Below are 27,519 nucleotides of genomic sequence, written 5' to 3' on the forward strand. Positions count from 1 at the left end.
TTGTCCAGCTCAGGCGGGTAGAGCAAGGGCTGGAAATGGAATCCATTTGACTCTGCAGCACAGGTGGACACAGTCATTCTGGGGAGGAAACAGGAGAAAGATAGAAGGAAGGTGGCCACTTGAGATGGCAGGTTGGGCAGAGCCCAGCCCCCCTCCCCCTCCCTTCCACACTGACCACCAGGCCCTGTGGTTTCTCTTGGTTTTGCTGAGGGTCACACTCAGGGCAGCTGAGACCCCCAGGCTCTGGGCTCAGGTCTCACCAGCCAGACCCAAGCCTTGGAGCCTGAGGCTCTCAGATCCTCAAACCATGGCTGACTCCACACCATTGGGACTCTCCGCAGCGGACATGATTCTGGATCCCTACACCGTGCACCCCAACCTCCTCATTTCTGATGACCAGAGGAGCCTGAACTATACACATGCACAGCAGAGCCTGCCAGACAACCCCATGAGATTTCATTATGCCTGTGTGCTGGGCCGTGAGAGCTTCACGTCAGGGAGACATTTCTGGGAGGTGGAGGTGGGGGACAGGAAACAGTGGCATTTAGGGGTGTGTAGGGAGAATGTGGAGAGAAAATATCATGCTACATCACCGGAGAATGGATTCTGGACAATAGCACTGTCGGGTGGGCATGAATTCCAGGCTCGAACGGATCCCCAGAGCAAACTCACAATGGCCAACCGTCCTAAACGAGTGGGGGTTTTCCTGGACTATGAGATGGGGGAGGTCTCCTTCTATGATGCCATCGATGGATTTCACATCTTCACCTTCTCACAGGCTTCCTTCTCTGGGACTCTCTTGCCTTTTTTCAGGATTTGGTCACAGGAGCCCACTGCCTTGACTATTTGCCCAGCACCAAGAGGAGTGGGGAGTTCCCTTCTGCCTGACCCACTGCCTGACCCTTCGCTGGAGACCCCAGTGGAGTCTTGCTCAGCTGATGGCAATGAGGACCCTCAGGCAGAAGAGAGGTCTTTGCTTCCCCCTGCCCAGCCCTGAGCTGAGGGCCCGCTTCACAGCAAAACTCAGCAGGAACATACTTACATCAGGAACATACTTATTAAAAACTCACTGAGAGAAGCCTTTTACTAGTTATCTTTCAACTTTTCCACATGACAGATGAGGAGAACAGGGTGCAGGAAGTTATCCTTCCAAAGGTGACTCGGCTCCCTTCCTGCAACCATAGCTCAATTCACAGGTATTTAGAAGGTGGTGGGTGCTGGGCTAAGTGCTTCAGGTGAATCTCACTCACCAATCCTCGCAACACCCCTGTGAGTTGGCCTCATTGAAAGTGTGGAAAGAAAGGCAGGGCCCAGGGAAGTGACATATAATTCATGCAGAAACTAGTGCTGCTGGGAGGTCTTTGACCTCTGACCCTCCCTCTACCTCCAGTCTGTTCCTTTGCAGCCAGTTGTTCCTGTTGGGCAGGGTCCTGGGCAGCCTGAGGTTCCCTTCCCAGGGCCCCAGGGAGAAGGTCACTGTAGGTGACTCTGAAGGCCACACCCCACCTGGTTCCTTCAAGGGGGACTGTCAGAGCCATGGTCCACTGCTCCACTGCCTGGCTGTCCATGATGACGTTGTCCACAGAATGAACTCACACTGACCGCAGCATAGGGTCTGAGAAGGGATGAGAGGCCAAACCAGCTTCTGACCTGTGATCATGAAGCTGAACCAACCCTCCAGCTTCATCCCTAAAGCTCATGTGTGGCATTGATTTGGGGGGAATGTAGCCAGGTGAACTGCAGTGGAATTTTTATCACACTGTAGCCCCATCTCCAGGTAAGGGACACTCCACGCTGAGCATGTGCTGATGTTCCCAGAGGTTCCTGTAACTGCTGGGTCCTGGGGAAAAGCCACTCCATCACCATCACTGTGATTGGTCACCACTGTGTCCCCTCCACCTGGCAGGTGGTGGTCAGGTTACATTTGTTAAATAAACTGGTTAATGGTCTTCACTCTGCATCTGAGCTTCTTCTAGGTTTTCACCCCCAGAGCTTACGCACCACATTTCCCCAAAATCCTTCTTGTATTAGCTTTGTAAGCTGCTGTAATAAAAACCACAAATTTCATGACCTAATGCAACACAGATTCCTTACTTCAAATGTCTGTAGGTGAGAAGCCCAGCGTGGTTCTGGCTGGGCTGACATCCAGGTGTCTGCAGGCTGGGCTCCTTTCTGGAGGGTCCAGGGAACGGTCTGTTTCTTGCTAATTCTGATTGTTGGCAGAATTGAGTTTCCTGCAGGGGTGGGGCTGAGATTGCCATTCCTTCCTGGCTCAGGAGAACCTGGGACCCTCCAGACTGGGAGTATCCGGAGTTGTTTTCCAAGGAGGCAGATGTGAGGGAAAAATTCAGGTGAAGGGAATGGAATGGGGCCCAGAGTCCAGTCCTGAAACAACCACTAGTGGGGCTGTTGCTTGTGTGCTAACTGGTGTCAAACTGAGTCAGAAGGTAGTGGAGGCTCCAGAGAAAGCATTTAGGCACAGGTAGGAGTGTTATAAAATGTGCCTTGGGAAGGTTATTCTAGAAGAAATGTACACAGTGGCCCAATTGGGGTCTCTAGGCCCAGGAAGGGAGCATCGGGTGTATGTGGGTGTCCTGGACCCACCAGACCATCCACTGGCAGGCGGGAGCCTGTGCTGGCTGCCAGGGTCCTGTTCGCCTCCTGAGAGAGAGAAAGGGCTTTGGCTTTTCACTCAGTCTCCCGAGGACTCTCACTGCGTGTTTTCTGAATGAGTCACAAGTGTCCATAACAACTGCTGTCTGGCTCTGTTCTTAACCCCACGGCCCCTCCTGGTGTTCCCCAATATCTTTCCTGGCCCCCACAACTCTAGCACCTTGAATGAAATTCTTTGGCTTTGGGAAGAGGGTACTTATGTTCACCTCAACACATGCCTGCACCCAACCCCAATCACACACACACACACACACACACACACACACACACACTACCAATTCCTCTGAAAAGAGAAAGAGGAAATCAAAACGCCAGATAATATCAAAAGGCTAGTAACAGTGCATTTTTTTATGCTGAAGCAATTTATTTGTCTTCTACCTCGAAATTAGTCAGGAGTAGACTTGGCCCAGGATCTAGAAATGTTTTCTCTGTCAAGGGCCGGGTGTTAATACTTTGGCTGTGCGGACCCCGGGGTCTCCTCCACAGCCCCTCCTGTAGCACAATCTTAGACGGAAGGGTTGGCTCTTCTAGTAAACCCTCATGTATGGGCTGCCATTTGAATTTCATAGGATTGGGACATGTCGCCCAATAAGTTTTAGTTTCCCTGTGTCTCTAGAACAGGAAAGACCACAAGGAGGAGGGCTGCAGAGTGCTGCTGCCTCCTAAACTCAGGACTTTTTTGTTAACTGAGAAAATCTCTATTGTTAAAGCCAATAACACAATCTGACAGGACACCCAGGGTGGTGGTTGGAGAGCTGAGGCCTTCAGAACCTCAAGCCCATTCTCCCACACCTACCACCCTCATCAATGTCAGTCTTCTCTCGCCTTCACTCGTGTGTAGTTAAAATATGAGGTAAAACAGCTCAGAGATGAGACTTTCCAGGGGGGATGGTATCACCGCTGAGTTAAATCCAGAGAGGACCTTCTCACTGACCACCTAGTGGGAGTCCTGTCATCGGCTGCATTTAGCAAGAACTCAAGGCTGACCGAGCTTCTTCTTCATGGGACATGGAAGAACCACGTGAGAATGAAGGCAGAGACAAACCAGGAAAAGCCTAGACTGCCAGGAACCCCAACACTAGGGCAGATCCTGGACCACCCTGTGGGGATCCGGAGCTGAAGCTGAGAAGACAACGCTCTGGGGCTGAAGCCGCCCAGTTGTGGCACTTTGTGCACCAGACAGACCTAGGGAACCAACGTGCAGCTGTACAGGGGCTGCCATGGGTGTGTGGTGGGGGCTGATACAGAGATGGGGAGGGATGGGCAAGAATCCTTAGCCCAAGTATTTAACCTTCTGCCTCAGAAAACTCTCTGCGCTGCCTCATGCCCAGTGAAAGGGTCTTCAACATGAACATGAAGAGAAGTCCATGTTTCTCTTTCAAAATTATTTAACAATCCATGTCAACAATTATAACATGAAGGTAAAGGTTTGAGGGTCCAAGTCCTGTCTGTGGACAACAAAAGCAGAGCCCACAGGATGTGGGGCCTAATGTTTCTGCCGTAAGACAACTGTCATGGAGCAGTTCTCCACTGCAGGTCCTGGGCCACTGATGGTGCATGAGATCAGTATATTACGTAGAGACCAAACGTCAATACACACGAATGGAACTATGAGAGCATGCAGTATATATAATCGTGTGTGTGTCCCCAGTTACATTATAAAATGTATTTCTTACTGTGGATCACAGGTTTTTTTTTTAAATATGTTTTTATTTTTTTAAATTTTATTTTATTGCTTACAGTCTTACAAAGGGTATTACATGTGTGTCCCTTTTTTCCCCCTGCCCTTGACAATCCCCTGGCCTCCCTTACCCCCCAGTGTCTTATGTCCATTGGTTATGCTTATATGCATGCATACAAGTCCTTTGGTTAATCTCTTACACCCCTCCATCCTGTCCCCCACCCCTCCCCGGCCTTCCCGCTACAGTTTGACAATCTGTTTGAGGCTGCTCTGCCTCTGTATCTATTATTGTTCAAAAGTTTATAATGGTCTCTATTATCCATGAATGAGTGAGATCATGTGGTATTTTTCCTTCATTGACTGGCTTATTTCACTTAGCATAATGCTCTCCAGTTCCATCCATGCCATTGCAAATGGTAAGAGTTCCTTCTTTTTTACAGCAGCATAGTATTCCATCGTGTAGATGTACCACAGTTTTCTAATCCATTCATCTACTGATGGGCACTTAGGCTGTTTCCAGATCTTAGCTATGGTGAATTGTGCTGCTATGAACATATGGGTGCATATATCCTTTCTTATTGTTGTTTCTGGTTCCATTCCCAGCTGCACCGGGTGCAGTGATGCGCTGCGGCCACTAGGGGAGGAGAGGTCTAAGACAGTGGTTCTCAACCTTCCTCAACCCTTTAATACAGTTCCTCATGTTGTGGTGACCTGCAACCATAAAATTATTTTCGTTGCTACTTCATCACTGTAATTTTGCTGCTGTTATGAATCGTAATGTAAATATGTGATATGCAGGATGTACTTTCATTGTTACAAATTGAACATAATGAAAGCATAGTGATTAATCACAAAAACAATATGTAATTATATATTCAATATGTGTTTTCTGATGGTCTTAGGCGACTCCTGTGAAAGGGTCGTTCGACCCCCAAAGGGGTCGCGACCCACAGGTTGAGAACCACTGGCTCTAAGATAATCATCTGAGAAGTTGGAGGAAGAGGTGGGGTGGACAGTGGGGAGAGGAGGAGGGAAGGGGGACAGGAAATAGAAAAGGAGGGAGAGATACTGGGATGGGAGAGTTGGAGGAGAGAGGGGTGAGGGGACGGGGGTGGGGGGTGTGGGGGGGGGAATGAAAAACGTGCCCTGTAGCTCCTGGTCCCAGAATGAAGAGACCCCTGCAACTGACAGGAACCCAACCTGCAGCCCTGACTCCAACCCAGTTAGACAGGCCCAGGCGTGCCCACCCGGACCAGCTGCCCTGTCCCCTGCAGACCCACGAAGGAGAAAATAAATGTTGATAAAATCTCCTGAGACATTCATTGTTTGTGTTGAGGCCTGGTTGCTGTTTTGAAGCATGATTGCAGTAGAATCCTGTGTAATACACACACACCTGTTGCCCTCATAACTAGCTAGTCATTCATATTAATAATAGGGATGGAGCAAAGGGGAGGCCACACATAATAAGCAAGGTCATCTGGGCAGCCTCACCAGGAAGCTGCAACTTGACACTCCCCATGGAGCCAGTCTATTCCCTGGAAGTCACAGGGGAAGGGCTCCACAAAGGGAGGATGGCACATGTGCAGTGAAGTCTGGTGACATAGGGAAGGGGCCTGCCTGTCAGTCTAACCTGGGAACAGAGATCATTGGATAAAAGGGTGCACCCAATGCAAGCCCATCACTATTGGGAATACAGTCACCAGGCTGAGAACTCTCTCTCTCTGTTGCTCTTGCTTGCTCTCCTGCTTCTTCCTTGCTAGTGACCCCTGCTAGGCTGCCATGTGTCCTAGGAGCTGAATGGAGCCTGGCCATGCAGACCCCACAGGCCATGGACTACAGCTGGGAGCACAAGCTCCCCCAGCCAGAAGCTGGACTGGACGGGACTGTGCAAATATGGAGCAGACACTCTGGGAACGGCTGCAATCCTGGTTCTGCTGAAGACAAAATGGGACTTTTCATGGCAGCACGGAGGGAGATGGGCCCTTGGAAACTCAGGGGTTTAATTCCACAGAAATAAAGCTTCCCCAGCACCTCATCCTCCTGTGGGGCCTCAGGACATTTTTGTTACCGGGGACCCCAAGAATACACTCCCACCAGGAACAGGTGGAGACTTGTAGAGCACCCCACTGATCACACACCCAGAGCAAAGTAAAGGTTATTATCGTTCTTTTTATAACAAGTGCTTTCAAACAGGGACTTTGCACTTTTTCTCCTCCTGAGCAAGCGTTCTTTCCCCACCCTTTCCTCCAGATCAGAGACTCACCTGCAATGAAAACCAAAGGAGAGCCTTTATTCTGTGGTTTTCAGCTGAAAGTGCCAACTGTAAGTGGGGGAGTTGGTAAAAGCCAGGGCCCAGGTCTCTCTAGGAGAGAGGCTGATAAGCTGGGTGAGCCTGCAGGTGAGGACATGGTGAGATCTCGTTGGCAGGCAAGGTAAGGCCTGAATTCAGAAATCTGTGGGAGGGAGACAACCGGAATGAGTGAGCTTGACAACTGCATGTTCCTAAGAACTTACTGTGGTCATTAAGGCCTCTGACAGGCTCTCCTGCTTCTCTCTGGGATGTGTACTAAGTGATTTTAAAAGAAAGGCTGATACTGAACCCAGGTTCAACTGCCTGCCACTTGAAAGACCACATAGAGATCATGGGACTGGTGGGAGGAATGTCGGTTTATTCTAGAGCCTGCAGCTTCAGAAGAAGGTAGACTCATGCTGCAAAGACAATTGGACACGGGCAGGGGCTTTTGTGAGGAAGAGGAGAGGGGGGAAGAACAATGAAGGAATAAAAAGGAGGGGTTGAGAGTTCTCCATTGAGGGGACTAAGTGCCAGCCAACACGGTCTGTTCAGATTACTGGTTGAAGGTCAGCAAATCTTCCGGAGATGGAATGTCTGAAGGTTGGAGTCTGCTTTTCCTGAAGTTGGCTCCTAGAATTCTTAAGCGAACAGGCTGTTTACGTGCAGTCACATTTACAGAAATAATGTTAAAATAATGGTGGGGTAGGCTACAAGATGTGTGGCTTAAAGATTTATATGAAAAGATGTTCATTACAGAATTATATGTAATCTAGTATAATAAAAGCGTAATATGCTGATTAGACCAGATGCCTAAACTACCTTCCTGACAAAGCCAGGGCTGCAAGGGCCAAGCCCTTTCATGAATTTCATGCACTGGGTCTTTAGTTGTAATATAAAAATATATGAGACAGCATAGGTATACAACAGTTGAAGAATGGATAAACGTCACGTTGTCTGACAGTAGAGGGTTTCCAATCCATATGCCTGTTGGCCATCTGTACCTGCTCTTTATATAAATGTCTATTCAGGTCATCTGCCCCTTTTTAAATTGTATTGTTTGTTTTTTTCCTGTTAAATTGTATGAGTTTTTTAAATAAATTTTGGATATTGACTCCATATTGGATGTATCCTTGGCTAATATATTCTTCCCTTCAGTAGGTTGTCCTTTTGTGTCATATGTTCCCATTTGTTTATTGTATATTTTCCTGCACTTGCCTGAGGACACATATCGAAAACATGTATTACTAAGAGGAATGTCAGATGTTCACTTCCTTTGTTTTCTTCTAGTTTTATAGTTTTGGGTCTCACATTTAATCCACAATCCATATTGTGTTTGTTCTTAATTTGATATGAGAAAGTGAGCCACTTACATTTTTTTCCATGTATCTGTCCAGTTTTACCAGCACCATTTTGAAAGGACTGTCTTTGCCCCAGGGCATATTCTTGCCTCCTTTGTCACAGATTAATTGACCATATAAGTGAGGGTTCTTTTCTGGGCTCTCTGCCTGTCCCATTGAACTGGGTGTCTGTTTATATGCCAGTGCCATGCTGTTTATTACTGTAGACACTTTTGTATAGTTTGATATCAGGGAGTAGGATGCCTCCAACTCTTTTCTTTCTCAAGACTTCTTTGGACATTAGGGGTCTTTGTGGTTCCATATACATTTAGGATGAGTTGTTTTATCTCTGAGAAGAAGGCCATTGGTGTTTTAATAGGGATTGCCTTGAATGTGGATATTGTTTTAGTCATTAAGGACATTTTAACAATGTTAATCCTTCCAACCCGTGAGCATGGTATATCCCAGTAATTGCGAACCTTTTGAGCTTGGCGTGTCAGCATTTTGAAAAACCCTAACTTAACTCTGGTGCCATGTCACTTATAGAAATTTTTTGATATTTGCAACCATAGTAAAAAAAGATTTATATTTTTTATATTTATTTTATATACTTAATTGCCATTTAACAATGAAAAGTCAACCAAAAAATGAGTTCGCGTGTCAGAGGTTCACCATCACTGGTATATCCTATTCTTCCATTCATTTGTATCCTCTTCAAGTTCTTTCTTCTGTGTCTTACAGTTTTCAGTCTATAGGTGTTTCATTTCTTTTGTTACATTTATTCCTGGATATTTTATGCTTCGTGGGTAAACTTGTAAATGAGATTTTTAAATTTTCTCCTGATTATTCATTATTGCTGTATAGAAATGCAACAAGTTGCTGATTTTCTATCCTGCAACGTTACTGAACTCACTGATTGGTTCATATGGGGATTTGTGAGTGTGTGTGTGTGTGTGTGTGTGTAATTCTCAGGTTTTTCTATATATTGTATCATGTCCTCTGCAAATAGTGGGAGTTTTATTCTTCCTTTCTGACTTGTATGCTTTTAAGTCCTTTGTCTTGTCTGACTGCTGTGGCCGGGACTTCCAATACTGTGGGAGCACGAGGGGTGAGAGTGGGCGTCCTTGTCTTATTCCAGATCTTAGTGATTAGAGAATAACATTTCAGCTTTTCACCACTGAGTGTGATCATAGCTGCAGGTTTAGGAATCATGTTTTCAATAAAAATTTTTGTTATTATTACAAAATTGTATCCAATTTGGGAATTTAAATTGTATGTACATTTTGGTATTGTAGATTTTACTATGATGAACAGCAGTAAATATAAAACTTTGTGTTAATGCCTGATATTTTTTCTTTAGGAGTAATTCTGCAAGAGGTATATTTGGGTTAAAGAATAAAACATTTTAAGGCATATATATATATATATATATATATATATATATATATATATATATGTATATATATATATCCAAAATATGTCCTGAAATATTTACATTCATATGTAGCAAAGTATGTGGTTCCCATTATAAATTATTTAAATTTTACTTATTTTTATTTTGAAATAGTTTATAATGAAGAATAAAAACAATAACCACATCTGAAAATCAGTGGAAATATATTCTCCTCTCTGAAATCTTAAAATTTCAAAAATTCAGAAAACTTAGAAAGTGCAGGGAGCAGAGGACGCCAGCTCCTGCTCTGAGGGCAATGGGAGCCCCTGGAGGCTGAGGAGAGGCATGAGGTGAGGGAGGCAGGAGCATTCGGGCTGTGGTGTGGAGCAGAGACTGAGGGGCCCCAGTGGAATCGGGGCTCAGAGAGGGGGACCCTGCGTTAATCACAGTGAGATGCTGGAGGCGCCGACAGGCTGTCCAGGACGTGTGGGCAGGTGGAAGCTTGTGAGCCCATTGGACACAGAGCCCAGGACTCCCAGGTGGCCAGGGCCGAGGGACGGACACTTAAGGTGACAGACTTTAGGGTGGTTTTCCATGTTGGAGTCAAAGGTGAAGAGACTCCCAAGCAGGCATTTCAGGGGAGGCGCTGGGGTCACCAGTGATGGGGTTTCACCGGGAGTCGCCCTGGGGGAGACAGAGGTCTCATGTGGATTCTCCATCTTCCTCCAGGTCGTCATTTCTACCAGCTCCATCTGGTGTCTCTCTGTCTGCACAACAGCCCACAATGGTGAGGTCCCTGGCCTTCCATCTGCTCCACCTCCCTGTCTGCCTCGCTTTGGTCCAGCTGCTCACGCCCTGCTCAGGTAAGGACCATCTGCATTTATGTACCTGGAGCAGTTACCTATAGTGCCCAGTCAGAACCTTGGTGTCCTCCCCACACCTGGGAGGCCCAGCCAGCTGCACACCTGTCAGAACTGAGTCACTTTCTAGGTGTTTCTTACCTCACCCTCCCTGCCTGGGACACCCCCTTACCCTCTGGCCTCCAGCTCTCTCTGATAGAGCACCCCTTTCTGCTCACCAGCTCAGTTTGCTGTGGTTGGACCCCCTGAGCCCATCCTGGCCATGGTGGGTGAAGTCGCTGAGCTGCCCTGTCACCTGTCCCCGAAGATGAGTGCTGAGTCCATGGAGCTGATGTGGCTGCGATCTGGCCTCAGGCAGGTGGTACGTACATATGCCGGCGGCAAGGAAGGAACAGAGATAGCAGAGTATCGAGGGAGAACCTCCATTTTAAGAAAGGACATCGCTGAGGGGAAGGCTGCTCTGCGGATTCACAACGTCAGAGTCTCTGACAGTGGAACCTACCAGTGTTATTTCCAAGATGCCGATTTCTTTGCAAAAGCCCAGGTGGAGCTGAAGGTTGCAGGTGAGCCTGAGCCTGTTCTGAGCTCCTTCTTCTGTGGGGCCTGGGGACACAGGCTCCAAGCCCACCTCACAGACCTCTGCCTACACCCCAGCAGCTGCCTCCCTCCTCCACCTCTGCTTCTCTGGGCCCTTGACAGACACAGGTTTTCCTGCAGGAAGGGCTCCTCCTGAACCAAGTGAAGACGTCCCTCCCGCAGCCACTAGGGTCTCAGCAGGAATGTGGGGTTGGGGCAGGAAGGCTGAGGAAACCCCCCCTCGTGGGGGGCACACAGTTGCATGGGTTCAGCTGTGTTCCAGGCAGTGGACCTGGGCCCCCCAGGTTCTTGCTGCTGTGGGTCCAGGGAGGCTGAGCTGCAGGGACATCACCTGTGCTGCCATTTCCTCCAACCAAGGGCCCCAGGATCACACCTGCAGTTGAACTAGCTGAGCTCAGGACTAGTTGCACTGAGGAGAACTCACAGTGCGGAAACATGGGGTGTCCCCATGAGGGGGTGTCAGGGAGACTTGTTGTAACTTTGGGCTGATAGGGGACTAGGGGAGGGTTTATGGAAGGAGGGCTTTGCTCTGGATCAGATGCTGTCAGGACGGTGTGGGGGTAACTGGTCACTTACCCTTAGGACAGGGGATGATTGCTCACTGCTGTGGTCTGGACACTGTTCATGTTTTATTCTGTGTTCAGATCTGATGACTGAGTGGTCTTGTTTTGTCCTGACCCATCACAGGGACAAAGCATCCTTGTCTGATGCTACTGTTCCATGAAATTGTCCATGTCCAATATCATTTCTCTTTCTCAGGGCACAGCCCTGCCTTGGTTAGAAGGAAGGTGTGGGTGAGAGGTCCTGGCTTTCTCCCTGCAGGGCCTCCTCAGTCAGCTTCAGTCCTTTCCTGGAAACCACAGCTCCTCTTAGGAAATCCCTTCCTACAGGACTGGGTTCTTGCAAGCCTTCAAAAGGCTTCCTCTCACCCCCTACCCCCCTTCAGTTAAGAGTTTAGGGACTGGTGGTAACAGCTCACTGTTTCTGGCCCTGGGTCAGCTCTCTCCCATGTAGTCTCTCCCCTTCCACAACCACAAAATAAAAATTCCCTGAGTCCAAAGACCCGAAAAAAGAGGCTGTAAACTCTAGATTAATGATATCAAGAGTTCACCACGGTGTCTCTCATACCAGGAATAGCATGGGCTGCAGCAATATAATGTGCATATCCTCCCCACCACCTGGAAATGCCTAAAGCTCGCACAGGACAGGCAAGATAGATAGGGGATGGAGGGTATGACCCACCCAGTTAAGGGGAATGACTTACATGCCTGGGGCGGGTGAAGTCCAGTTCCAGGAACCAGCACTGGGCAGGGGGAAAGTCCTGGTGTCTCTGAGGGGATCCATGGGAAGCAGTCTGGGTTCTGGCCCAGATCCAGCTGGATCTAGCTTGAGGGTCCACCAGGGTCAGGCAATGGTCATGTCACAGAACAGTCTCCCCTGCACAGCACACGTGGTAAACAGCTCCTTAGTGTACCCTGCCTGCGTGAACTAGTGGAGTGAGCCCCATTCCCGATGGGACCCTCACCAACACAGAGGCATCCTCATGACTCAGGCTCACTCTTCCTTCCCCAGCCCTGGGATCTGATCTTCATGTTGAAATGAAGGGCTATGAGGATGGAGGGATCCGTGTGGAGTGCACGTCTGCAGGCTGGTATCCGCAGCCCCTTGTAGAGTGGAGAGCTGATGGGAGAGAGAGCTTGCCCACCATGGCAGTGCCTGGGGCTGCAGATGGAAAGGGTCTGTATACAGTCACATCATCTGTGATCCTGAAAGGTGGCTCTGGGAAGCGGGTCTCCTGTGTCGTCAGAAACCCCCTGCTCAGCCAGGAGAAGACAGCCAGGCTCTCCATTGCAGGTGAGTGCCCGGCCCCACACTGAGCTCAGCTGTGGCCACTGGGAGAAGGAGGCCTGAGTGTCTGCTGCTGACCTGGGTCTGTACAGTGAACATAAGGCTCAGAGCAGGGACCTGGGTGCCCTTGGCCCCTTGAAGCTGTTGATGTCACAGACATTTTCTGAGCATCCCTGCTGCCTCCACCTGGGACAGGCGATGGGGATGGGCAAATGGTAACTGTCAGCAAACACATGACAAAGTGGGGAAAGTGTGTGCAGACACCTCCTGGAGAAAGGGCTGAGCCCCTCAAAACATGAAACAGCTCAGTACAGAAATGAATGGTTCCCAGAAGGAAATACCTCGGGGAAGGATGTCCAGTCTCACTGAGCGGGGAGACGTTCCCACCTGTGAGATGGGCAGCAAACAAACCATGTAGTTGCTAGCACTGATGTCAGGATTGTCGGAGACAGACACTCTTAGACACTAGTTTGTTGCTATAAGTTGATATATATTTGTATAAATTGGCACAACCTATATTAGGGCCAGTAGAACAATCTTAACCCAAACTAATTTATTGGCCAAAATCCCAGTTCTAGGAATTTATCAGACAGATCAACTCGGGTTGTGTGAAGTGACCCCGGGGCATTGCTGTTTCTTAGAGATCAGTTATAATAACAAAAGTCAGAGACAGTTCACATGCCACCCATGGGGGCGCCTGTGCAGTGGAGGCTGCCCTGTGGGAGGAAACACAGACGTGCTCTCCATGCCAAGAGGGAAAGGTCCCTGGACCCACGATGCACTGAGAAAATGAGCTGTGGAGCAGCTTGAGTAGATGCTGCCTGTGGTGTAAGCAAGTAAAATAAGATGATATATATATATATATATATATATATATATATATATATATATATATATACTGAGGCCCCATGTAGTGAGGGGTGAGGGGGGTGTGGGGGGGGTGAAGGGGGTGTGCCTCAGCCCAGCCTGCGCCCTCTCACAGTCTGGGAGCCCATGGGGGATGTCTGACTGATGGCTGAGGCTAGCTCCTAGGGCCCTCTTCTGGCTGAGTGGCGCTCCCCCTGTGGGAACGCACTGACCACCAGGGGGCAGCTCCTGCGTTAAGAGTCTGGTGGTCAGTGTGCGTCATAGCAACCGACCCATCATTCTGCCATTCTGTTGATTTGCATATTAATCTTTTATTATTAATATACTAGGGTCCCGGTGCACGAAATTCGTGCACTGGGTGTGTGTGTGTGGGGGGGAGTGTCCCTCAGCCCAGCCTGCCCCCTCTCACATACTGGGAGCCCTCAGGCGTTGACCCCCATCACCCTCCAATCACAGGATCGGCCCCTTGCCCAGGCCTGACGCCTCTCACAGAGGTGTCAGGCCTGGGCAGGGGACCTTCATTTCCCCCCATCACTGGTTCTGCCCCCAGCCCAGGCCCGATGCCTCGGCCAGAGGCGTAGACCCCCATCACCCTCCGATCACCTGATTGGCCCCCTGCCCAGGCCTGACGCCTCCGCCAGAGGTGTCAGGCTTGGACAGGGGACCCCCATCTCCCCCCGATCACTGGCTCTGGCCCCTGCCCAGGCCTGAGGCCTCTGGCCCAGGAATCATGCCTGGGCAGGGGACCCCCATCTCCCTCTGATCGCTTGCTCCACCCCCCGCCCAAGCCTGACACCTCTGACCCAGGCTTCAGGCCTGGGCAAGGGGACCATCATATCCCCCCAATCCCTGGCTCCGCCCCCCACCCAGGCCTGATGCCTCGGCCAGAGGAGTTGACCCTCATCACCCTCCGAACACCAATCACCGGATCGGCCCCTTGACCAGGCCTGAGGCCTCTGGCCTAGGCGTCCGGCCAGGGCAGCGGGGACCCGCAGCTGCAGTGGCCCCGCAATCGTGGGCTTCGCTTTTGGCCCAGGCAAGGGACCCCTAGCTCCCGGGACTGCCAGCTTCGACCGTGCCCAGCTCCCATCGCTGGCTCCACCCCTACTTCCTGCTATCACTGGCCAGGGCGGAAAAGGCGCCTGATTCTCTGATCATGGCTGGGGGGCAGGGCAAAGGCGGCCCCAGGGCCGCCTTTGCCCTGCCCCCCAGCTCTTAGCTCCCCCCTGGGTTTCCGATCACTGTCAGTGGCAGGGGGCTTCTTCCTGCTTTCCCTTTCGCCTCCCTGCATTGTGCCTACATATGCAAATTAACCGCCATCTTGTTGGCAGTTAACTGCCAATCTTAGTTGGCAGTTAATTTGCATATAGCCCTGATTAGCCAATGAAAAGGGTATCGTCGTACGCCAATTACCATTTTTCTCTTTTATTAGATAGGATATATGAGGTTCCGGTACAGGCATTATTATTATTTCAATGTAATGCCATTTTTTTCTTTTTATTATTGTCTAAAGTTTTACATATGTCTCCTTTTCCCCCCGATTGAGGCCCCCACCCCTCCCGCCACACAGCCATTTCCTCCCCCACCCCCGGCCAAACCCCCACAGCCTTAGTGTTTGTGTCCATTGGTTATGTTAATGTGCATGCATACAAGTCCTTTGGTTGCTTCCAAAACCCCACTTCCCCGACATTTGTCTCTGGATCTATTTTTGTTCAATATATGTTGATCATTATATCCCACATATGAGTGAGATCATGTGATATTTATCTTTCTCTGACTGGCTTATTTCTCTTAGTATAATGCTCTCCAGTTCCATCAATTCTGTTGCAAATGGCAAAAGTTCCTTTTTATATTTTTAAAATATATTTTATTGATTTTTTTACAGAGAGGAAGGGAGAGGGATAGACAGAAACATCGATGAGAGAGAAACATGGATCAGTTGCCTCCTGCACACTCCCTACTGGGGATGTGCCAGCAATCAAGGTACATGCCCTTGACTGGAATCAAACCTGGGACCTTTCAGTCCACAGGCTGACGCTCTATCCACTGAGCCAAACAGGTTAGGGCAAGTTACTTTTTTTTATACCGGCATAGTATTCCATTGTGTAAACGTGTCACAGTTTTTTAATCCATTCATCCACTGATGGGCACTTAGAATGTCTCCAAATCTTAGCTATGGTAAATTGTGCTACTATGAACATAGGGGTGCATGTATCTTTTCTGATTGGTATTTCTGATTTCTTGGGATATATTCCTAGAAGTGGGATTACTGGGTCAAATGGCAGTTTCATTTTTAACTTTTTGAGGAAACTCCATACTGTCTTCCACAGTGACTGCACCAGTCTGCATTCCCACCAGCAGTGCACGAGGGTTTCTTTTTCTATACATCCTCGCAAGCACTTGTCATTTGTTGATAGCCATATATTTCTGGGTGTTAATTTTGTACCCTGCTACATTGCTGAATACATATGTAGTAGTGTTTTGAAGGAGTCTTTGGGGGTTTCTATGTACAATATCATGTCTTCTGTGAATAAAAACACTTTTACTTCTTTTTCAATTTGGTTGCATTTTATTTCTTCTTATTGTCTGATCACTATGGCTAGCACTTCCAGTATTATATCGAACAGGAGTGGTGAAAGTGGGCATCCTGTCTTGTTCCCATTCTTAGGGGAAGTGAGTTTAGTTTTTGCCCATTGAGTGTGATGTTGGCTGTAGTTTTGTCATATAAGGCTTTTATTATGTTGACGTATGATCCCTCTATTCCCACTTTGCTGAGAGTTTTTAACAAAGGGTGTTGGATTTTGTCAAATGCTTTTTCTGCATTGATTGATTTGATTATGTGATTTTTATCTCTCAATTTGTTTATGTGATGTATCACATTTATTGATTTGTGGATATTGTACCATCCTTCCATCCCAGGAATAAATTCCACTTGGTCATGGTATATGATCTTTCTAATGTAATGCTGGATCCGATTTGCTAGAATTTTGTTGAGGATTTTAGCATCTATGTTCATCAAGGATATTGGCCTGTAGTTCTCTTTCTTTGTGGTGTCTTTATCTGGTTTTAGAATTAGGTTAATGTTGGCTTCATAGAAAGAGCTTGGAAGTGTGCCTTTCTCTTGACTTTTTGGAATAGTTTGAGGCGGATAGGTTTTAGTTCTTTGAATGCTTGAACTCCCCTGTAAAGCCATCCGGACCAGGGCTTTTGTTTGCTGGAAGATTTCTGATCTGTTCTTCAATTTCTTTGGTGGTTATCAGCCTATTCCGGTTTTTTTTATTCTTCCTGATTGAGTTTTGGGATCTTGTATTTTTTTAAAAAAATATGTCCATTTCGTCTAGGTTGTCCATTTTGTTGGAGTGGAGTTGTTCATTGTATTTTTTTATAATCCTAAGTATTTCTTTTGGATCGGTTGTTACTTCACCTCTTTCATTTCTGATTTTGTTTATTTGGGTCCTCTCTCTTTGCTTCTTGGTGAGCCTGGCTAGAGGTTCATCAATCTTGTTTCTCCATTCAAAGAACCAGCTCTTGTTTTATTGATCTTTTGAATTGTGGTGGGGGTTTTTTGTGGTCTCTGTTTTTTTTTATGTTGTTCATTTCCACTCTGATCTTTATTATTTCCTTCCTGTTGCTTACTCTGGGCTTTTCTTGTTGCTCTCTTTCTAACTCTTTGAGTTGTAGGGTTATATAATTTATTACCATTTTTTTCTTGGTTTTTTTGAGGTAGTTCTGTAGAGCTATGAACTTCGCTTTAAGACTGCTTTCACTGTGTCCCATAGATTTTGGATTGTTGTGTTTTCATTGTCGTTTGTTGCCATAATACTTTTTATTTCTTCTTTGATTTCTTTGGTAACGCAATCATTGTTTAATAGCATGCTATTTAGCCTCCAGGTGTTTGATTTTTTTCATTGTTTTTATTGTAGTTGACTTCCAATTTTATGCCATTGTGATCTGAGAAGATGCTTGATATGATTTCTATCTTCTTGAGTTTGAAGAGACTTTGCTTGTGCCCTAATATGTGGTCTATCTTTAAAAATAACCTGTGTGCACTTGAGAAGAATGTATATTCTGTGGCTTTGGGGTAAAATGTGCTGAGGATGTCAATTAATTCCATCTGATCTACTGAGTCATTTAGGATTGATGTTTCTTTGCTGATTTTTTGTTTAGAGGATTTGTCCAGTGGTGTTAGTGGGGTATTAAAGTCCCCTATTATGACTGTATTGCTATCACTCTCTTCCTTGATATCTTCCAGAAAATTCTGTATCTATTTGGATGCTCCTGTATTTGGTGCATATATGTTTACCAGAGTTATATCTTCTTGTTGAATTACTCCCTTTAATATTGTAAAGTGGCCTTCCTTATCTCTTGTTATGGTCTTCACTTTGAGGTCTAATTTGTCAGATATAAGTATTGCTACCCTAGCTTTTTATTTCATTTCCAGTCGCCTAAATATCCTTTTTCCAACCCTTCACCATCAGTCTGTGTGAGTACTTTGTTCTGAGGTGGGTCTTCTGTAGACAGCAGATATATCGGTCATGTTTTCTTATCCATTCAACTACCCTATGTCTTTTGATTGGGGCATTTAATCGAATTTTTTAAAAATATATTTTATTGATTTTTTTACAGAGAGGAAGGGAGAGGGTTAGAGAGTTATAAGCATTGATGAGAGAGAAACATCAATTCAGCTGCATCCTGCACACTCCCTACTAGGGATGTGCCTGCAACCAAGGTATATGGCCTTGACCAGAATCAAACCTGGGACTCTTAAGTCTGCAGGCTGACACTCTATGCACTGAGCCAAACCAGTTAGGGCCATTTAATCGATTTACATTTAAAGTTATTGTTGATAGGCACTTGCTTGTTGCCATTTTATTCTTCATGCCTGTGTTCCTTCTCCCCTTCCAATTTCTTCTTTTGACAACAGAACCTTTAGCATGTCTTGCATTGCTGGTTTGATGGTAATAAACTCCCTTAGTTCTTTTTTGTCTGTGAAGCTCCTGATTTCACCCTCAACTTTGATTGATAGCCTTGCTGGGTACAGTTTTCTTGGATTCAGACCCTTGCTTTGCATGACTTTGTATATTTCATTCCATTCCCTTCTGGCCTGGTGTGTTTCTGTTGAGAAATCAGTTGATAGTCTGATGGGAGATCCCTTGTAGGTAACTTTCTGTGTCTCTCTGGCAGCCTTTAAGATTCTTGCTTTGTCACTGGTGTTTGCCAATTTAATTATCATGTGTCTTGGTGTTGGCCTTTTTGGGTTCATCTTGTTTGTGACTCTGTGAGCTTCTTAGACTTGTGTGAGTTTTTTCTTCCTGATTTCGGGGGTGTTTTCTGTCATTTTTTCTTCAAACCGGTTTTCTTCAAACCAGTTTTCTATTCCTTGCTCAGTTTCCCCTCCTGACACCCCTCTTATGCGGATGTTGTTTTGTTTCATGTTGTCCCAAAGTTCCCTTAGGCTCTTCTGTTTTTAAAGTTTTTTTTCAGTTGCTGCTCTGCTTGGGTATTTTTTTTTAATCTTGTCTTCTAGCTCACTGATACTGTCCTCTGCTTCTTCTTGTCTACTGTTGATGCTTTCTATTGTGTTCTTTATTGCAGCAATGTCATTTTTCATTTCTTTTTGGTTCTTCTTCATTTCCTCGTGATTCTTACACATATTGTTGAATTTGTCTTCCATCCTTTTCAGCGTCCTTATGACCATTACTCTGAATTCTTTCTCTGACAAATTGCTTGCCTCATTTTATTTACTTCCTTTTCCATTGCTTCCTCCTTTCCTTTTGTATGGGGGGCTGTTTCTTTGTCTCCCCATGTTCACTCCTCTCAGGGTATCTGGTTATGTACCTCTCTCTCTCTCCTACGTTGACTTGAAAGCACAAAATACAATACGATAATGGACAACATGCAGGGCACCAAACACAAATGGATTCACAACACGACTAACCCCAAATAATGGTGACTACTAGAGAAAAGAGAGTTAGGGAAGAGAGAAGAGTGCAAAAATGATATTGAGAAAAGGAAAAAATGTAAGAGAGAAAAGAAAGAGAAGAAAAAAGAAGGGGAAAATATATATGTATCTGGGGAGAAAACTCCAAAAAAACAACTAATCCCAAAAATGCAAACAACAAACACCAGATGAACCTGAAGAGGCAGAGCTTATTTCTCTCTCTAGGTCAGTGGTTCCCAACCTTGGCTGCACATTAGAATCACCTGGGAATCTTTTTAAAATCCGGATTTCTGGGCCTCATCCTCCGGAAACTCTATTTCTTTGTTACTAATGTTGTGGCCCCACCCCATAAGAAAGAAACAGAATTTCCAGAGGATGAGGCCCAGAAATCAGGATTTTAAAAATATTCCCAGGTGATTTTAATGTACAGCCAAGGTTGAGAACCACTGCTCTAGGTCAGTGGTCAGCAAACTGCGGCTCCTTGAGTGTGGCTCTTCCATAAAATACCACTTGTGGGTCCGCATGTACAGTGCAATTGAAACTTCATGGCCACACTCAAGGGGCCAAAGAGCTGCGTTTGCCAACCACTGCTCTAGGTGATCTCTGACCTTTCTGTTCACGGATTGCCTTACCAGTTGTGTTTAATTCTCCAATCCCGGGGGGTGATATTGATGCAGCTGTTCCTTCCATCTGCTCTGTGAGCAGGCGCAGGACCCGTCCGTGTATTCAGCTGCCAGCTTGTCTCCCCCTGGACAAACTTTTTAGGTGCCCATGGCCAGGGGGGCTGGAGTCCCGGTGTTCATGGGTTTGCAGCTGAGGCAGCTGGTCCTTGGGTGATGTGGTTGTAGGGTCCCAGGATGTATCCAAGGTCTCCCCGGTTGAAGGTGAGGCTGGATTTCTGATCACAACTGCTCTCCCCTACAAGATGGTGCGTTCCCTGCCGCTGAGCCGCCGCTCCGGGAGAGATTTCAGGGGCAGTAGAGGCTGCCCGCTGGGGAGCCCGGTCCGCCAGTCCCCACAGTCCCGTGGAACACAGCTGTCCCTCCCTCACACATACAGACACTCCCACACGTCCACGCCCTCTCCTTCCACTCGCTCACTCACATACTATCTTGCAGCTGGCTGTCCCATCGGCTGCCATCTTGGATCTCAAAGATGTTTATGTTTTTAAAATGAATAAACTCTCACATGGCACTGACGTCATGTCAGGGACTTTAGAGCATTAATTTAATGCTCTGCCGATTAGGACACTGAAAACAGGAGGGCTAAGTCATTGGTTCAAGGTCAACCTCCAGCCCCAAATGTCACCTTCTGAGCCAGCAGGTTAAGCCGCTGATACATGGGGGGGTGGGGGGGGGTGGAGAGGAGACTCCAATGACTGTATGTATATTATACTTTAACTGTTCCCATGTGAGAGCCAGACATTCGGACACTAGTCTGTGTGACGGGAGAGTTCTGGGCACTTTGGGAAGAGAAATGTCGCTTCCCCTCCTGGAGACCCCGCGCCCCATTCGGGCGAGCAGCTGAGGCTTTCCCTCCGCAGGCCCCTTCTTCTCCTATGCGAAGCCCTGGCAGGTGGCCGTGGGGGTGACCCTTGTGGCTTTGCTGGGGATCCTGGTCGGGGTGGTGTTTTCATGGTGGCGACAGTGGAAGAGAATCCAGTCCTTGAGCCAGGAGGAGCAGCGGGAGCAAAGCGCCCTAGGTGAGAATTTCCTGCAGGTGGGTGGGACCTTCCCACCCCAGGCTGCCCACCCACAGTGCAGGTCCCCCTTCCATCCCCATGACAGCACCTTCTCTTTCTGCTTATTTCCAGAGAAACTGCAGGAGGAGCTCAGTAAGTTCCAATCCCCCTCCAGGAGGGTTTCTGGGGTCCCTGGTGACAGGGCTCACTGACCCCTTCCCTCCCGTTTCCCCTGCAGGGAAGATGAAGCAGCGGTACCTGGAGCGTGAGTACCTAGACCTGGACTGACATCTGAGACTCTCTGCTGGGATTTGTCCAGCCCCTTCCTCACCCCTGACCTCCCAGGGGAAAGAATGAGGACGATGATGGGGGGCAGTTGGCAGGGTTTCCTCGCTGGAGAAAGGGGTCAGGCTCTCTCCACCAGGCCGCTCACACCCGGATCTCCAGGGAACCCCAGAAGGAGAGGGGGAGATGGACTCAGGATGGGAGGTCCTACGTCCCTGGCTGCTCTACTGAATCTACAGGCTGCTGAGAGAAAACCAGAAGGAGAGAGAACATTCCCTTCCAAGGAGGAGGAGGGGCTGGTGTCAGCTGTCCCAGATTTATCATAACTCCTGAAAAGTAGTGTCTGAAATTTTCTCATTAAGTTGCCCAATTCTTTTTGGAAAATGTCAGGAAATCATGCAGAATGAGGTAGATGGGTTCTAGCACACATATGCATACACATGTGCACAGGGCAAGCCTAGCCAGGTACAAGAGTAAGACAGTTACCTCATATGTCAGGGGCATGGGGTCCATGACCCCAGTGGGTGCCTGGCCCACAGATAGCACCACACCCTGTGCATAGGAGGTTTCTCCTTCTCACTTAAAGGAAGGCTTCTCATTGCCACACCCCAATGGCCAGCATCACTGCAATGATGGGTCATTATTAAGTAACATCAGGGGGACTTTCACACAAGCCCTGTGATGCTGAGGCAGATCTGACCACAGAGCCGGCTCCTAGGTGACTAAGTGGCTCATGGGAGGGGCAGAGGGTGGACATGCTGGGCACAGGGATGGTTCTCAGGTTGGCATGTGAGAGACGGATGGCACAGGTGTCATCACATCACTCGGAATGATGTGCAATTTAACACTTATGAATTGCTTATTTCTGGAATTTTCCATATAATATTTTCCAACTGTGGGTGACAGAGGGTAACTGAAACTTCAGAAAGTGAAACGATGGTTAAAGGTGACTGCTGTACAGACACGTACAGGACAGACCTGCAGGTGCAGCTGGGAAAGCCCCACTCGGTGCTTGCAGGTCACTAGGTGCAGGTGACTTTAAAGAGGAGGGGGGGAGTAGGCTGAGGGACAAGCAGAGGGACAGGGAGGTGGGGGGTCAAACGAAAGAGAAAGGAAAAGACTCAAAAAGACAGTTCAGGTGACTCGGCCTGTCTTCCTTTGCAGGTGATAAGTATCTGGCATATGCTGGTGAGTGACTCTGCTCTCTGGTTCCTGCACTTGTGTAAAAAGCCCTTCAACCCTTTCTGTGCTGGTGAGGGGTCATCAGACCCTGCTCAGAGCTTATGTTCTGTGGAGGACCACCCTGCCTCTCTGGACACCCAGAGAGGACCTCCCAGCTCCAGCGTCCCCTCACCTGCTGCCACACACGCCCACACCTGGGCACAGCCTGGCCCCATCACCCACAGCCCCACCGTCATGGAGGGAAGCCCAACATTCTGAGAGCTTTTCTGCCTCCTCCTCAGAGCTGTGGAGGAAGGAAACTAGATATTGGTGGGAAGGAGAGGGAAGAGGCTCAGTGAGGAGAATGGTGAGGAGAGAACAGAAAAGATGACCTTTCCTTACCTGTGTCTCCTTCCTTTCAGAGTGGAAGATGGCCCTTTATGAACCTGGTGAGTGAATCACTCTGTGTTCCCTGGGACAACAACTCAGTGACCTGGCTCCCTTTTTCTTCTCCTTCTCTTGACTGGAAGACTTCTGGGTGGATAACATAATGTCCCCACAGTGTGCCCATCTGCTGCCAAGAGAGCCAGGGACAGCTGCTGCCCTGGGCTTTTCCCGGCCTGTGGGGGGAAGGAGGAGACATGAGGGGTAGAGCTGGAGGCAGGGGTTGAGAGGGAGAGGGAGGAGGTTACCTGGCCCAGCTGCTGCCTCTCCTGCCCTGAGCCTCCTCAAGGTGTGACATGTCTCTGGTCCATTTGAGGTGATGGTGGTCATTCCTACTATGTGATGGTGGAGGTAAGACTAGATGAGGTGATGAGTGTGTGTTGGTCAAAATGCCAAGAGGGAAGGCATGGCCTGTTCTTGATGGGTGTGTGTCTGACAGTAATGACCACAGTCAGGAAAAGGCTCTTAAGACGTAAAAAATGATGTAGCAACTCCTTATATTATAAGAGACTGTATTATAGAGTCATTTACTCACAGGGGTGAGGGGTTGGGGTGCACAGACTACGTGTCAGTCTGCACAGACTATTCCACTCATGGACCAGTTACAGTACTTGTTTAATACACAACTCAGGTACTTATGACTGACAGGACAAAGGGACAAGGAGTGTGGCAGCATCAGCCTTACCTCCTGGGGGTCTTGTGGTGGATGGTTCTTTATAATCGATACCATCACATTTGGTGTTGACCTGCGTTGTCATGTCATTCTCGTGTTACCCACAAAAGTGTTTATGGCTATATTTTAAGGCCCACACAGCATCACCATCACCCTGAAGGCTTTGGTGTGCCTGCTAAGGACAGGGAGGTTGGACAAAGGTCACAGTATGAAGAGATGAAGGAAATCTGAGACACAGAGATGGAGTTGGGTTGATTCAGCCACATCTGCCCAGTGATTACACAGGGTTTAGGGAAGGACCTACTTCCAGAGGCAGGGGTGGCATTAAAGGGAAACCACAAGGAAGAGCAGTGCCCCAGGCTCACAGCAGTGGGAGCTGTCACCACCCACAGGTTCAACGCAGAGGGTAGGGGAGCAGTCACTGGAGCCCTGAGGGGGCTGTGGCTCAGGGAGAGGCTGCCTGAGGAGGCTGCTCTGTTAGAGCCTCTCCATCACAGGAAGTAGGGAAGTCGGGGCTGTGCCTCTCTTTCCTTCCCTCCAGTCTTCAGCCAGTACCTGCCCTTGGCCAAAGCCAGCAGGTGACCAGAGGCAAGAGAGCCCAGTGATGCTGCGCAAGGAGGATGGATTCTTGGGCAAAGAGAGAGGGGCAGGTGGGGAGTGAGGATCATATAGAGCCCAGCATGGCCCCAGCACAGCAGAGACCTGGTCGCTATGATCACACCAGATGCCTTCTTGATGCCTGGCCTTGGGCTACATACAGCTCACTTTCTGTTTTATTCTACCCTGGAGATGAGTATTTTTATTCCCATTTTACAGGTATCACATTGAGACTTGCAACATTAAAGAGAGAGAGAGAGAGAGAGAGAGAGAGAGAGAGAGAGAGAGAGAGAGAGAGAGAGAAGAGAAGAGAAGAGAAGAGACTATGCAGAAAAGGAGGACGTCCAGCTCAGGAGGGTAGAGCAAGGGCTGGAATTGGGATCTATATGACTATGCAGCACAGGTGGGCACAGTCATTCTGGGGAGGAAACAGGAGGAAGATAGAAGGAAGGTGGCCACTTGAGATGGTGGTTTAGGCAGACCCCAGTCCTCCTCACTGTCCCTTCCTCCCTGAACACCAGGCCCTGTGGTTTTTCTTGGCTTTGCTGAGGGTCACACTCAGGGCAGCTGGGACCCCAGGTTCTGGGCTCAGGTCTCACCAGCCAGACCGAAGCTTGGAGCCTGAGGCTCTCAGATCCTGAAACCATGGCTGACCCCACACCATTGGAACTCTGCAGCGGACGTGATTCTGGATCTGGACACTGCGCACCCCAAACTCCTTATTTCTGATGACCAGAGGAGCCTGAACTGGGCAGGAACAATGAAGAGCCTGGCAGACAACCCCAAGAGATTTCAATATCGTTCCTGTGTGCTGGGCCATGATAGCTTCATGTCAGGCAGACACTTCTGGGAGGTGGACGTGGGAGACAGGAAACAGTGGAATTTAGGGGTGTGTATGGAGAATGTGGAGAGAATATGTCCTGTTAAAATATCACCCCAGAATGGATTCTGGACTATAGCACTGTTGGATGGGCATGACTTCCAGGCTCAAACTGATCCCTGGAGCAAACTCACAATTGTCAACCATCCTAAAAGAGTGGGGGTTTTCCTGGACTATGAGAGGGGGGAGGTCTCCTTCTATGATGCCACTGATGGAACGCACATCTACACCTTCTCACAGGCTTCCTTCTCCTGGCCTCTCTTGCCTCTTTTCCGGATTTTCTCAGAGGAGCCCACTGCCTTGACCATTTGCCCAGCACAAAAAGGAGTGGGGAGTTCCCTTCTGCCTGACCCACTGCCTGACCCTTCCCTGGAGTCCCCAGTGGCCTCAGGCTCATCTGATGGCATTGAGGACCCTCAGGCTGAAGAAAGGTCTTTGCTTCCCTTTGCCAGCCCTGAGCTGATAGCTTCCTAAACAGCACAACCTCACAGCAGGAACATACATACTAAAAACTCACTGAGCGAAGCACTTTACTAGTTATCTTTCACCTTTTCCACATGATAGATGAGACCAGGATGCAGGAAGTTAATTAACTTTGCAAAGCTCCCGTTCTGCAACCATAGGTCACATTTACAGATAACTTAGAATGTGGTGGGTGCTGGGCTAAATGCTTCAGGTGAATTTCACTCAGTAATCCTCAATACAACCCTGTGAGGTGGCCTCATTGAAAGTGTGGAAAGGGAGGCAGGGCCCAGGGAAGTGACATATAATTCATGCAGAAACTAGTGCTGCTGGGAGGTCTTTGACCTCTGACCCTCCCTCTACCTCCAGTCTGTTCCTTTGCAGCCAGTTGTTCCTGTTGGGCAGGGTCCTGGGCAGCCTGAGGTTCCTTCCCAGGGCCCCAGGGTGAAGGTCACTGTAGGTGACTACAAAGGCCACATCCCACCTTGTTCCTTCAAGGGGGACTGTCAGAGCCATGGTCCACTACTCCATTGGCTGGCTGTCCATGATGACGTTGTCCACAGAACGAATTCACAGTGACCACATCACCCGGTGCTGAGAAGGGACTAGAGGCCAAATTCTAAACCAGCTTGTGACCTTTGATCTTGATGCTGAACCAACCCTCCAGCTTCATCCCTAAAGCTCACGTGTGAGGCTTGTATTTGGGGGGAAGGGAGCCAAGTGAACTGCAGTGGAATTTTTATCACATTGTAGCCCCATCTCCAGGAAAGGGACACTCCACACTGAGCATGTGTCCATGTTCCGGGAGGTTCCTGTAACTGCTGGGTCCTGGGGAAAAGCCACTCCATCACCACCACTGTGATTGTTCACCACTGTGTCCCCTCCACCCGGCAGGTGGTGGTCAGGTTACATTTGTTAAATAAATTGGTTAATGGTCTTCACTCTTCATGTGAGCTTCTTCTAGATTTTCAACCCCACAGTTTACCCACATTTTCAAAAAATCCTTATTGTATTAGCTTTGTAAGCTGCTGTAATAAAACCCACAAATTTCATGACCTAACGCAACACAGGTTCCTTACTTCACATGTCTGTAGGTGAGAGGCCCAGCGTGGCTCTGGCCGGGCTGACATCCAGGTGTCTGCAGGCTGGCTCCTTTCTGGAGGGTCCAGGGAACGGTTTGTTTCTTGCTAATTCTGGTTGTTGGCAGAATTGAGTTTCCTGCAAGGGTGGGACTGAGGTTGCCATTCCTTGCTGGCTGTCAGAAGAAGCTGAGAACACTCTAGGTTGGGAGAATCCAGAGTTGTTTTCCCAAGAGGCAGATGTGAGGGAACAATTCAGGTGAAGGGAATGAGGAACTGAGTCCAGTCCTGGAATAGCTGCCAGTGTGACTGTTGCTCGTGTGCTAAATGCTGTGTCAAACTGAGTCAGAGGTTGTGGAGGCCTCCAGAGAAAGCATTTACTAGTGGTCACATGTGGGGAATGTTATGAAATATGCCTTGGGAAGGTTATTCTAGAACCGTGGTTGGCACACTGGGGCTCGCGAGCCACATGAGGTTCTTTGGCCCCTTGAGTGTGGCTCTTTGACAAAATACCACGTGCAGGCCCATGTACAGTGGAATTGAAACTTCGTGGCCCATGCGCAGAAGTTGGTTTTCGGCCTGGGCGAGTCTATTTTGAAGAAGTACTGTTGATATTTGGCTCTGTTGACTAATGAGTTTGCTGACCACTTTTCTAGAAGAAATGTACAAAATGGCCCAATTGGAGTGTGTGGGGCCCAGGAAGGGAGCATCACATCAGTGTGGGTGTGCTGGACCCAGTGTAAGAGAAAGAAATTGATTGTTTGCTT

The 27,519-nt window shown here is 48.2% G+C and overlaps 2 protein-coding genes and 1 long non-coding RNA gene across 4 annotated transcripts in view; 2 read left to right on the top strand and 1 right to left on the bottom strand.

Annotated features, from left to right (window-relative positions):
- The window catches only part of LOC132220814 (butyrophilin subfamily 3 member A3-like), a 13,894-nt gene extending 12,524 nt beyond the window's left edge, over nt 1-1,370 (top strand). The window contains exon 9 of the mRNA XM_059674442.1: nt 342-1,370. Within this exon, the coding sequence (XP_059530425.1) occupies nt 342-997 (656 nt within the window). The 3' untranslated portion in view covers nt 998-1,370. The remainder of the gene's footprint in view (nt 1-341) is intronic.
- LOC132220876 (uncharacterized) lies at nt 1,318-27,194 on the bottom strand. Its single transcript, XR_009449878.1, has 2 exons — nt 26,907-27,194; nt 1,318-2,248 (listed from the first exon to the last, which is right to left on the bottom strand). It is a non-coding gene; the product is annotated as an uncharacterized LOC132220876 (long non-coding RNA).
- LOC132220811 (butyrophilin subfamily 3 member A3-like) overlaps nt 6,708-27,519 on the top strand; it is a 60,684-nt gene continuing 39,872 nt past the window's right edge. The window contains exons 1-6 of one of the 2 annotated variants that reach the window (XM_059674419.1): nt 6,708-6,786; nt 10,107-10,240; nt 10,459-10,800; nt 12,407-12,688; nt 21,034-21,192; nt 21,304-21,324. In XM_059674419.1, coding sequence (XP_059530402.1) covers nt 6,761-6,786; nt 10,107-10,240; nt 10,459-10,800; nt 12,407-12,688; nt 21,034-21,192; nt 21,304-21,324 — 964 coding nt within the window. In that variant the 5' untranslated portion in view covers nt 6,708-6,760. The remainder of the gene's footprint in view (nt 6,787-10,106; nt 10,241-10,458; nt 10,801-12,406; nt 12,689-21,033; nt 21,193-21,303; nt 21,325-27,519) is intronic. The other variant, XM_059674418.1, reaches the window with a different exon arrangement.

The sequence above is a fragment of the Myotis daubentonii genome, chromosome 18, assembly GCF_963259705.1.
Source record: "Myotis daubentonii chromosome 18, mMyoDau2.1, whole genome shotgun sequence".
NCBI lineage: Eukaryota > Metazoa > Chordata > Mammalia > Chiroptera > Vespertilionidae > Myotis > Myotis daubentonii.